At 34.5% G+C, this 13,836-nt stretch overlaps 1 protein-coding gene across 2 annotated transcripts in view; it reads right to left on the reverse strand.

The window, feature by feature from the left end:
- Positions 1 to 13,836, reverse strand: part of ERGIC2 (ERGIC and golgi 2) — a 38,258-nt gene extending 24,422 nt beyond the window's left edge. The window contains exons 1-5 of one of the 2 annotated variants that reach the window (XM_032432712.1): positions 13,740 to 13,836; positions 5,271 to 5,410; positions 3,674 to 3,782; positions 1,596 to 1,642; positions 278 to 348 (exon numbers count right to left, since the gene is read on the reverse strand). In XM_032432712.1, coding sequence (XP_032288603.1) covers positions 278 to 348; positions 1,596 to 1,642; positions 3,674 to 3,782; positions 5,271 to 5,376 — 333 coding nt within the window. In that variant the 5' untranslated portion in view covers positions 5,377 to 5,410; positions 13,740 to 13,836. Of the gene's footprint in view, positions 1 to 277; positions 349 to 1,595; positions 1,643 to 3,673; positions 3,783 to 5,270; positions 5,442 to 13,739 lie in introns of both variants that reach the window. The other variant, XM_032432713.1, reaches the window with a different exon arrangement.

Below are 13,836 nucleotides of genomic sequence, written 5' to 3' on the forward strand. Positions count from 1 at the left end.
ACTATCAGGAAGCATTAACAAAAAACATAAAACATGAATAAGGTTATAAAACAGACTTTAGAGGCTTATCCTAAATGCTAACAATGGTTATTCTCAAGGCTTTGGTATTAGAAATCTTCACAAAGAATATGGGGTTACTTTTAAATTAAAAATACACACACACACACACACACATATATATTAAAAGCTACAAAACTAAAAGCAAATATCAAAACTGTCTTCAAGAAAACAACATCTCATAGCATATTATTTAAAAGTACATGTCCATTAAACTTACTGGCTCATAAACTAGACCATCTGCAGATGCAACCATTGTTTCTGCTAAATCCAATACATCTGCTCCAACATCTGCATAAAAAAATAGAAGTTTACATTCTATTTTCGGAGCCAAACTATATATTACATAAACTAACAAACTGAAATGACTAACAGAAAATTCCAATACATAAAATCACTTTCCTATACCAATTATTTGTTCAAAAGTTAAAACAGTCGCATTATACGGTTTTGGTGGAAAGTATTCAAAAAATCAGTAATACTTTTTCTGGTTCTTGTTCAGTAAAAAAGGTGACTCAGAATCTCACAGTAAAAAGCATAAACTTCACTCAACTGCAGAGCTTTGCAAAAATTGTCAAGAACCTAATCACAAGTACTAAATTAAATGGCTGCCAAATAAAATATTAAATACAAAAATTATTTTTAGAAATTAAAAGAAATTTTAAGAGAAAGCCACTGATGACTTTTTAAACAAATCAACAAATAGGAAAAGTTTATTTTGAAAAGGCGAAAATTTTAATGGTATTCAAACATCTAAAATAAGGCAAAAATATGATATATTCAGTAGTAACAAACTCATAGTTTAAATATAAAGTGTTTCTTTACTCTTAAAACCACTACCATAAGGAAAAATAAATGAAAAGGGAAAGAGATTTAAAATTTTTCTGAGATGAAATCTCCCAGAAATTATCTGCTTAAACTATTTTATACTTTAAAAAATTTTATCTCAATTTAAGAGATATTTTCAGTAATTTAAGATATCTTTCATGCAAAAACATCCTCATCTTTGAGAGCAATACTGATTCAAACATTATCTATCTAGCATATTAACATTTTCCCACTTCTACCAGTATAATCAAGGGAAGCCAGAGAAGAAAATAAAAAAGGGTAACACATTATTTAGTTAAAAGACTTGGATCCATATTTTAATATGCAAGACTGCAAGTTAAGGGTGACAAACCAAAACAGTGAAACAGGATATGTTGTAGAGCATGGGTGGGTGTAAAACTGGTAACTCCAAACAAGAAAGAAATAAATGATACATCTAAATTAGAACTCTGACTCATGAAAATTTCCTCCAGTTTTCTTTTAATTATACTAATGTGAAAGTTAAATCTCTTCTCTTCAGGGAAAAGAAATTTAAAGAATATAAGCTGGGGAGCAAAACAACTTGCATTATTAAATAACATTACCATAGCATTTTAAGATACCATAAAGGAAAAAATAAAGTTAAAACACCACCAGTGGTCTTACTTTTTACTAACAATTCTTTAAACCATAAACAATACATGGACTCATCAAGTTAAAGGTGTACTTACATTGACACTTCATAGCAACAGTAATATCTATATTGATTCTCAATTTGCTAGAAGACAAAAAGGAAATGTTAGTACCTACCAAGCAATCAAGAAAACATGAGAAATATAAATCAACTGATCTATGAAAACTTGGATTTCAAACAGAATAAAATATGTTGATTAGAACTTGGATAGCATTTCTTATGGCCAAAACAAAGGCACTTTAAAAGTAAAAATTCTATATTTTGCAATTATTCTAAAAGCCTTTCTGATTTCACAAGTTTTCAACACAGTATCCTTTAATTTAATCATGGTAACTCAACAATAACTCCAAGCAACTCAGAAAAGTCTACCTCTGTTTACATAAACCCTATATAGAATATTCTTTGAAGAACGTAAAATTTTCAAAATCAAGGGTTAGGAATTACAAGTCTTTCTTTTCTATTTATCAGATAAATCTATCAGGCATTATGCTTAATGCCCTACAATTATTACCTTTTTTATTCTTTTTTTTTTTTTTAAGATTTTATTTATTTGAGACCCAGAGAGAGAAAGAGCCACAAGCAGGGGGGAGAGGCGGAAGAAGAAGCAGACTCCCCACTGAGCAGGGAGCCCAGATGAGGGGCTCTATCTCAGGACCCTGAGATCATGACCCAAGCCAAAGGCAGACGCTTAACTGACTGAGCCACCCAGGCGCCCTATCTTTTTTATTCCTTATCATGGACCTATATAAAGTAGATAGCTTTCCAATTTTGCAGATAAGCCAGTGGTGTTCGGAGCAGAGTAAATGCCTGGTTGAAGATCCCATAACCACTGAAGTGGCATATTGGAAACTAAGTCTGAGTGGCTCAGAGTAAATGCACCAAACTGCCAGGAAAAAAAACCCCTATGATGCTTAAAGTTTTGTGTAGCCTTTAAAAAGGCTCAGCCAATGCTTTATTTTCAAAGGATCAATTCAAATCAAATTAATTTTCAAATACCAGAATTAAGCACCATGAATAACAGAATGAGTACAACCAATATCAGTCCCATCTTGTGCTTCCAATCAAAACTTTTTCCCTCTAATAATTTTTCTCTGGTTTCAATAGGAACTACAGATTTTTGGAGCTTCATATCATCTTAAAATTGTCTAGAGTTCAAACAGCATGCTGTAGGAACCAGAGAATGAGGCCAAGTGGCCAGGCTTCTGGGCATCCCCACTAGCTTATGAGGTAACCTATGTAATACTTCATTTGAAAAAAAGCAACAAGTGATTCATTGGTGCTAAAAACAACAAATTCTTTGAAAACTACTAGTATCCAGAATAATACTCATATTACAGATGAAGAAACTGAGGCCCAAGAGAAGTCAGTTGTGTGATTTGCCCAAAGTTACATAGCAATTTACCAATATTGACTTACTTAATTCTCATTAACCCCATGAGGAAGATATTATAACTATTATCCCCATTTTATGAAAAAGGAGACTGAAGTACATGCAAACATAGATTTAGTAATGTCCCTAAAGTCACATAGCTAGTAAACGGCAGAAATGGAATTGAAATTGAGAAGTAAAGTACACCCCCCCACCTAGTGCAATCTTAACATTATAAACCTGTAATCTCCAATCATTAAAAAATCCAAATACAAATAAATTAAGTATATATTTTCAAAGGGTTAAAAGTGATGTTTTACAAAAAAAACTGTATTTAGATAAAATTTATAAAAATCTAGTTATAAGCATATACAATGTAGCTTTAGACACTTTATTTTCCAGCACACACAAGTAAGATATTTCAAAATCTAAAGAGTAAACAGTTTCAAAACATTAAACAATTTCTACCATTTCAGCATCTAAAAAAATATATATATATATTATGTTCTAACCTTTTTATACAAGTGCATATTAATCAAGAAGATCTCTCTTTTAGAATTTAACCAATATTGAAATGATTCTAAAATGTTTCACCTAATGCATGCAATTAAGGAAAATTTTTCAGGACTACTTCTTCAGAACCAAAATAAACCAAGTATAAAAGGTTAGAAAAAATTTTTAAAAGGATATGCTACCTTTAAAACAATTTGAATCCAAAGATATTTCAAGAAGAAAAAAGAAGTTACCTAGAAAAATCCTTATCTACTTCATATTCATACTTCATCCATGTATCTTGATATACTGAAAATTCCATTATGGTTAATAAAGCCATTGTGGTAAATGCTATTAGAGAAACTGAGAAACGAAACAAAAAACCAGAATTATTTTTAAAAAGTAAACAGGAAACTATTTTAAGTGAGATTAAAATTAGCAAAGAAAGCCCTTATATGATTGCCATATGAATGGATACTATAAAAGGTTTTTCTTAAAATGTTCATTATAGATTTCTTTCTAAAACAGCTCAAAAATGAAGATTTAATGAGCACAAACATGAACACAAACATTTCTACTAGTGAGAAGCATTTTATCTCATCAATATTAAGGGTATCTCACTAAATAGATTTGCCAAATTTTACAAGACACAAAATTTTTCCTTTCTTATATATAGCACTGCCATAGATATGATAAATGATGAAAGTAAGCTAAGTCTTACACTACAGATTTGAAAGCAGTCGCCTCATAATTAAAAACACATCCACACCTGTAGCCAATCTATAAAAAAACTAGACTAATTCTTAGCTCCTGAGAAGCCATGACAATCTGTGTACCAGAAACTCAAATAACATCTCCAAATCTCTAATAAAATTCTCATCTACTTTGGAATCTCCTAAATACATCACCTCATTTATAAAAGCAAGAAAATATCTGACAAAAAGAAAAGAACTATCTTATACTGTGACAAAATATACTTAAAATGGATTGTGCAAGAAGAACTTGCATTTTTTCATTAAAAAAAACTTAATCACAGATTAGAAATAGCAAGCAACTTAACTACACATTTTACCAAATGAAATATCAATCTTATGTGAAATATTTTATTAGTTCTTCATGGGGAAAGAAATAATAGTAAATACTGTCATAGTCGCATATTTTTCTTATATATTTCATATTTGTTTTATTTAATGAACACTTCTTTTTGTACCAGGTACTGCATTAAGCAGTTTTTAAATATTAATTTACTTAATCATTAGAGTAACCCTACCAGGTAAATATTGATATTATCCCCATTTCATGGAAGAAGAAACTAAAGCATAAATGGATTAAGTAACTTTCTTAAGGTCAAGGAGTTAGGAAGAGGTAGAGGTGGGATTTAAATCCAGACAGTCTGGTTCCAGAGTCTAAGCTCTTAACTATTACCTCATGCTGCCTCTCTCCAGTAATATGAAACTAAGAATTTCTATTATAATATCTAAATTGATTTATTCTTAATCAAAATAGGACTGAAGCAGTTCAAGATCATTAAATAACTTCTTCCAAGTTCAATTCTATTTATATACAATTATACATAACTCAAGAGCACCAAAGCAGTAAAATTGGATTAATTTGTTCAGCAATGTTTTAATAAATGCTGCTAAATGCATAGACTGCACTGGGTTTAGATGCCAAAGAAAATATACATGACAATAAAATTAGGGCAAACAGTGTGACCTAAAGACAGACCAGTCACAAAGTTATTGTGCAATTCATTGATGAGTTCTTCTTCATGACTACATTTCTGTATGTTGTTGACTGGCTCCCTAAGAAGCTGCACTTGAAGGAGTTTTAATTGGAACTGATACTCACCTGTACCCCCACTGGCTGACGTCTCTACATAGCTGTCAGGAACCTTTGGAAAGGCATCCAGCTCTTTCACCAAACTTAAGGTTTTTTTCCGATTCAGTCGCCTCATCTTCAGGAAAACCTTCTTCTTTCATATAGTCATGCTAAGGAATAAATAATGACTAACTGAATACTCTAAAAAAGATACAAAGGTTTCTTTTAATTTTAGATAACTGACAAATGTTCTTGGAACAACTTAACATTTTCATTCCTCCTTGAGAAAAAAGCTTAATGCTTGTAACGCACCTCTCCTTTCTCCATCCCACCCTGACAAAACATACTAATGAAAGGCAATTTACACACACAAACACATTAAACAGCAAAAAAGTGAAAAGCAATTCACATTCATAATATTTAAATATACAAATTAAAATAAGAAATAATTTTTCTTCTATTAAATTAGTAAATATTAAAATACATTCCCACTAATAGATGACAATGAAATAAAATAGATATGCTAATCTATTGCTAGCAAGAATATAAATATTCACCACTCTCCTTTTGACTAAGTAAATTCCCTTTTTAGGAAAGTATCCTGAGGTAATAATCTGGTTGTCACCAAAACTTTGATTATGAGGATAATTCTCATTATGAGAATAATTCTCATATTGTTATTTTTTTTTTTTTAAAGACTTCATCTATTTGTCAGAGAACACAAGCAGGGGAAGCGGCAGGCAGAGGGAGAAGCAGGCTCCCCACCGAGCGGGGAGCTCAATGTGGGGCTTGATCCCAGGACCCCGGGATCATGACCCAAGCCAAAGGCAGAGACCCAACCAACTGAGCCACCCAGGCGTCCCTCTCATATTGTTATTTTTAAATATCAAAGAAAGAAAGAAATGCTGGGTAGCCAATATACAAACTATGGTGAATTAAAAGCTCTGAATGTATGTAAACACTGAAAATCTTATAAAAGAAAACATTTAATAACATAGGAAAATACTCATAATACATTAGGAAAACACTAGAAGATTGTAGAAGTCCAGTTTTATGGGAAACGGGAGGAAAGATACACAAGAAACTGATTCAAAGTCTATATGCAAAAATGTTAAAAGTAAATCATGGAAGGATTTTAATTGTCTTTTTAACAAAATTTTGGACTTTCTAAGTCATCTATTTTTGCAATAAAAGTATTATTTAAAAATTGCCTGCTTGGTATTCTTTTTTTGACCAGTATGCCAACTATATCTGAAATATGTTACAAAGCCATAAAAATAACTGAATTCTCAAATATTCATATAATTTTTATAAGACTGACTTATATAAATAATACTATAGGTGATACTATAAAGCATTACTAGAAATCAAAGTTGTATTAATAAAATCAACACCTAATAGAATAAATCAAATGGTTGCAGGAGCCACTAAAAGAAAAAGAATTTCTCTAGAAGAAAGCAGACTCATCTGAGATCCAATGGGTAGGATTCATATAGAAAGAGAAAGAATGGGCCACAGAAAGGGCATTTGTGAACAAAAAGGAGAGTCAGAGAAGTAAAAACTGGCAGTGATCATGAATACTGTCCAAGAGACCAGTCCCTAACCAGGGGCACTACTAATCAGTCCACAAGGGGGCTACTGCTCTAAAGTGAAACTGGAAGCATTAATATGTTGATTTCATTTGCTATTAAAAACATCCAACTAACTTCTCTTTCCTAGTCCATATGCACAACGTGGCCTTCAGATTATAATTTTGCTTTTCATATGTATGTTTTTCTTAACGAAAAAAGAGACATGCAGACATGACAGATGAGTTTCTGATCCCCATGACAATTATAAAAATGGTATTCTCATTTGTAAATTAAGCTTCTGTTTGTAGGCATAAGCTGTGCTCCCTAAGTTTATTAAACTCAGAGTAATCAAATTTATTTTCTGTACCTGCTTAGTGGTAACTATACCAAGATTGATTCTTCTTCAGTCTTTCAATTTCTACTCATTCCTATTGGAGTTAAATATTAAATATGTTCAAACCTCTTATCTTTAGAACAAAACTCTACATTAAATCCAGTCCAACTGCAGCTATATATCTCTGGCTGCTTATCTATAAGCCAAACTTAAAAGAATGAATTGTCAGGGCACCTGGCTGGCTCAGTCAATTGAGCACGTGACTCTTGATCTCAGGGTGGTAAGCTCAAGCCCCATGCTGGGGGTAGAGTTTACTATTAAAAAAAAAAAAAAAAAACTGTCCCCATTTTTATACTGTGACTACTTCCTCACTACATGCTCACCTCTTAACTAAATTTGATCTGAGCTTGGTCATTAACAACTTCTTTAGTATGAAATCTTATGGACATTTTTTAGTCCTTATCTAATTTTGACTCTGAAAAAATAGTTTATCACTTCTTTTTCTTCTTGAAACAGGATCTTACCTTGGCTTAAGTGATACTATATTCCTGATTTTCATTCTACCTTGAAGACCTTCTTTGGCTTACTGTACAGATTCCTCTTCCTTTCCGATTCTGCACTTGGTGCTCCTCCCAACCCCCACATTTTCCCCCAGTGACCTCCCAACCCTACAATTTCCATCTACATGCTGATTCCTCTCAAATCTTTATTCCCAGTACAAATCTCTCTGCAGACATGTATATATTTTTCTTTCTATGACATTTTCATTGGGTCATTCCAAAGACAATTCAGACTCAATTAATTGCTTTTTTAATTTTGTTTTCTCTCCACTATAATGTTAGAGCAAGAACCTGTCTCACTTGATCTGTAGATCTCCAACACCTGGGACAGGGGTATTTAATAAATACTAAGGGGAAAAAAGGAAGGAGGGGAGGGAGGGAAGGAGGGAGGAAGGGACATTCCCCAAAGAAGGAAGAAAGGAAATTTCCCCAGAAATACCCATGACAGCACAGCTTTCCAATCAAAACAGTTATAAGTAAATATATAAAAATATAAGATCCACAAGGAGAGGAATTTTTGTTTTTTTCCACTCTAGTAGTCCTAGTACTTAGAAGAGTGGTTGGCACATAATAGGTATAGATAGCATTGTTGAGCAAATGAATTAAACTGAATTTTACTCCTAAACTTTATTTTTCTAAGCTTTATAAATTTCTTTTAAATTACATATAAAGATATGACAGCAGCTGGTTTTACAAACCTTCTAACAATTCATACAGCTTATTCAGCACTCCTCCCACTTGGCTACTTCCCAGACTCTATCTATTATCTTCCATTCTTATTTTCCACGATTACTTTTCTAGAATGGAGCACCTTGCCACTCTGCCATTCCTGTCCCACTCCTGTTAGATCAGGACTAACCTACATCCAAGAAACTCATTCCATCCTCAATACCTGCCACTCTACTCCATAGAGCCACTGTTCTGATATGAACAAATTATCCAATAACTTCTAATTTTTCTAAAAGCATCCTTTTACCTGCTTTTTTCATGGAACTTGACATTCTCCTGGTGGTAATTCCCTTCTAATCCTTACTTCATTTCTGAGACTCACAGGGTAAAGCAGCACATGTTTTATATATCATATTACACTTTCTCAACCATCTCTTCCCTTCTACTTCTAATAATAATAAACACATATACTATACAGAATTATAGCTTTCATACTATGTGTTAGGTATTATTTGAAGCATTTTATATATTTATTCATTTAACCCCCTAAACGACTCTATGAAGTAGATGCTATTTTTATTCTCATTTATAGTTAAGAAACTGAGGCACAGAACAGTCAAGTAATTTTTGCAGGGCCACACAGCAAGTGATAGAACATGGATTCGATCCCAAGCAGCTTGGCTCCAGAGTCCATGCCCTAAACCACAGTGTACACTGACACTTCAGTACATATGATCATCTTCTACTAACATCTGGATATATTTAAAATTTCCTTAATGACTAGCACCTGGATCATTCAATATGCTTCTCTTCTTCCTCATTCCATCACAATCCTTTGCAAGTCATGACCCTATGACACTTATCCTATGGCATTCACTCAGAATGATAACGCTTTTACCAGGTAAGTGTAACTGATTTTCTATGCCAGTGACTTCCATCTATGCAAAGCCACACACAAGCAAGACCACATTTTGGCTCCTCTTAACTTTTAAAACTGCTCCATCTTTAAAATCTAAAACACTAATTTTCCTCTGTGAGCAGAACCAATTATCCTTCAGGCTCTTTAATTTCCTAACTAGGACAGAATTTGTTCTTCATTATCCCTGTGTTTCCAATCCCTTGGACTTCTTCCAGTTATCCAGTTCCACTGCTTCTCCATCTAGCTTAGTCAGCCATTTTAAAAAATGCATTTAGAAATACCCTAGATCGGGGCACCTGGGTGGCTCAACTGGTTAAGCATCCAACTCTTGGTTTCACCTCAGGTCATGATCTCAGGGTCATGAGATCGAGCCCCGCACTGGGCTCCGTGCTCAGGGAAGAGTCAGCTTGAGACTCTTTCCCTCTCCCTCTGCCCATCAACACCCCCCACCCCGCTTGTGCTCTCTTTCTCTCTCAAATAAATAAATTTTAAAAAAAGAAAAAAAAGAAATTCCCTAGATCACTGGTTTCCAGAAGTCATTTCCATTCTGTTATAAAATTTTCTTTTCTGAACCTTAATGAAAAACCCAAAGACAATATAGGAAACTTTTAAAGCTAAATTTATTCAATTTAAAAATCTTGTATCTGAGATTATCTCCTTCCTTTTTTTTAATGTGTCAAAATGTCCTTTCTTTTATGAAGTGATAAAAGTAGATAACAGAGGTTTTTGTTTGTTTTGATTTTTGGATTAAAAACTGCAATTCTACATCAGTCCTCACATGCAACCCCTTCCCCTGTTTTGTTTTGGTTTTTTTCCTCTATTTTGTGTACTGGTCCACAAAATCTAAAAACTTAGGAGCCCCTGCATTTGATTCCTTTGCCCACTGGTTGGTGCTGCTCTTCATACTTTCCCAGTCTCCAGTAACATACCTGTTTTCTTCAATTTCTCCCCTAAACTGTCATGTATATTAAGAAGCAAAACAAACAAAAAAAGTCTAGGAAGTCACTGATAACAGTTGAGACTAAGACAATGCTTTGAAAAACTGCCTAAGAAATAAGAAACCACCTTTCATGCTGGAACACAGACACATACTATCATCACTCAATCTAAGTCATTTCATACAGCCCATATTTCATCATTGCATCCATTTGAATACAATGAGACTATCAGATGCTTTGCCAAAATTAAAACACAGAATTCATAACACCTTTTAGTCTGCTTAAGTTTAACTACTCCAAACAAAAATGGAGAAACAATTTTACTCCTGCTATCCAAATTTTATGAGCTAACTTCTATTTTTAATATATATTTGGCAATATGAGAAATATTTAATTGGTTAATATATATGACCATGTTGACCATGAAGTATGTTCCCTAAAAGGATACAATGGAGTCCTAATCCTGGTGTTTGTGAATGGGCCTTATTTGGAAATATCTGGGTCTTTGAAGATGTAATTAGTTAAGATGAAGATCATACTGGATTAGAGAGGCCCAAAATCCAGTGACTTGTGTTCTTATAAGAAGGCCAGGTGAAGACACATAACCAGGAGAGAATGCCATGTGAAGACAGAGGCAGAGATTAGAGGGATGCACCTACAAACCAAGGAGAGCCAAGGATTACCCAGATGCTACAAACGGCAAGGAAGGATTCTTTCGTAGAGCCGTCAGAGGGAACATGGCCCTGCCAAGACCTTGATTTCAGTCAGCTAGGCTCCAGAACTCTGAGAAAAGACATGTTGATGTTTTTAAGCCATCCAGTTTATGGTAATTTGTTACAGCAGCCCTATGAAACTCACATAAGCCATTAATAAGAATGAGAAAGGACATAGAACAGATATTATCCAGGCCATCAATGAACTTCAGAAACAAAAAGCAAAACAATAACTTATCTGTAACTTTCAATTACTTGATTATATTGCATTAGAATACACTAAAATTTTATTATGAAAGATAACTTAGTTTCACTTGACAAATACTAGATAGCCCCCCAAAAGTACTTATTCTTCTCACTTTAAAACTTAGACTTTTTACAATAGAGTTCATGTTGTTTTTAAAATCATTTACCCCAACATAATTCAAATAAATCTAGTAAACTTCCAAGTGATTTTAAAAAAAGGTATATTTGGAAGCTGAGTAAGATGGTATAAATATGACTTTTGTGACCCCAAAAAACCTGGGTTAATATCTAGTCAGTCACTTACTAGCTATGTGACAAATTTGGAAAGATCCTCAACATCACAGAATCTGCTATTATATTTTACTTTAAAAGGAGGGAGGGAGGCATAATGGCTACCTCACAGTTTCTAACAAAGATAAAAATGAGTCATTTGGTAAATGTTTCTAATTTTCAAAAGAAACGCAAAGATTTGTAGAATATTTGAAATTTATGTTAAAGTCCTTGAGGAAAGAGGGATAGTATCTGAGATTAGTTAATAATATGAATAGACTGAGGATGATATAAATTGATAGAAAAGCTAACAGAAGAGGCTGTAGAGTGATGGCAACACAACAATTTGGAAGTGCCTAGCAATGTGAAGCAAGGATAAATATAGTCTTCCTCAAATAACAGCTTGACTGTACTAACTACTCAATAAAAGTGTACAAAACTGAAGTGGAAAAGGTCAGGAACACATAAAATACACTAATAGAATGAATGTCTCCAAATGCAAGAATGGGCCAACAAGGCACCAAGAGCAGAAGAACTGGCCTAGACTATAATAAGACTGTATGGAGTAGTGGAAAGGAGGAATTTGTACCTTAGTAATTGAGAGAACAGCGTAAGAAAGCAAGCCATTGGAAGATGGAGTTTAAAGACATATTAACCATACAGAAGAAGAGTGTTTAATCACTTTTGGGATCAGAAAGAAATTACATTAAAAAGCATCTTCTTCAGTCTGTATTTTGACTAAGTACCAAGGCAACATCTTGTGAGTAACTACAGAAGTTAGGAAACAAAAATTTTTAAAGAACAAGAGCTAATATTAAATGAATGTTAACTGTATGGCACTGTTCTAAGGGCATGTGTTAACTCATTTAATCCTCACCAACAACCTTATGAGTTAAATTTGCAGATAAGGAAACTAAGACACAAAGAGGTTAATTTGCCCATCATGACATTAAAAGGCAGAATCAGAATAAATACCGAACAACTGTTAAATAGAATTTGTTAGCTGGCAGACTGTCTAAATGTAACTTCCATTAAAAATAAGTTTCACTATTTCTTCCAATTAAACCATTAATCCCTAAAGAAAATAAATGTATATATTTTTTCTAATTATTTTTTTTTTATGTTCCAGACTAGGCCTGATTTACTTTGAGAGATCTTTCAAGCTTGATATATTTTTATGATCTGTACCCTCAAGTCATTTCAACTCAGTTGTGTACTAAAGTTTATTATCAAAAACAAAACAAAACAAAACTACTCTCTTCCCCTTCCTGCCTCCCCGAAACCATGAAATTTATTTTTTCTCTAGGAGAACTGGAATAACTGCATCAATTTAAAGATATCTATAAACAAAACAAGCATACTCCCGAATTCTTCAGTGAAGAAGCCTGACTCATTTCTTTTAACGGCTATATACCAGAGTTTAATGTATCAGGCTAGGCGATTACTTAAATAAAACTTCAAACAAATGAACAAATCCTGTTTTTAAATGTATCTCTAATTGCTTCTGAAAGCCAGTCTTGCAACATTTTAACAGATATTATGTAACTTTGCGTTAAGTCTTGAGGGCACTAAATCCTAAATATAAAAGTTAAACATGTTTTCTCAAACAATGACCTATCAACCATATACACTACTTATACCCAAGGCTATTTCCTACCATGAATTGACAAGTTACCTTCCGAAGGTTTCTCAACCCTCGAGGGTTTAAGAAAAGTAGTGACACTCAGACCTCTCTCCTATAGCATCTCGCCAGCCGTGCCCCTTTCTCATTTCCCCAAGCGGCGTGCGAAACTCTTTCGAGGCGAGGCCAAGACCTCGGTCTTTCTTAAAGAGAGCAATCTGCTGCCAAGAATTTGGTATTTGCCTGTATGGGGGTGGGGAGCCAGACACCCGGGAGGATGGGGACACGATCCGGGGGGTCTTCACAACACGGGACCCTTCTCAGTGAGGACCAGAAGAGCCACCGGGGCACCGCACACCGCGAGGAGCAATGGGTCAGGGTCAGCCGCTATCGGAGAAGCACTTAAATTCCTTCAAGTTGCAGGATAGGCAGAGACACCGGACTGGGGAGAGAGGAGCTCCCAGGGGCAGCGCTGCCCAGGGTCCTGCCAGCAACGCCCCCGGGGGAGGTGGAGCGGCTCCCCAGTCCGGCCCTCTCCCCAGAATGATGAAGACAGGGAGCCAACCCCATGACAGATTCTCAGCCTCCTTAACCACATTCACGCCCTGAACAGCCTTGGAACAATCAGGAGAACAACACCCAGCGGGGTTTATTTTACCTTGTGTTACGGTATCAGCCGACCGCCATATTTCACAGAAGCCCGGGTCGCCCGGGCTCCCGTTTACCCGAAAATATCGCGAGAACAACAGCGACAA

This window comes from Phoca vitulina, unplaced genomic scaffold (genome assembly GCF_004348235.1).
Source record: "Phoca vitulina isolate PV1807 unplaced genomic scaffold, GSC_HSeal_1.0 scaffold49, whole genome shotgun sequence".
Lineage (NCBI taxonomy): Eukaryota > Metazoa > Chordata > Mammalia > Carnivora > Phocidae > Phoca > Phoca vitulina.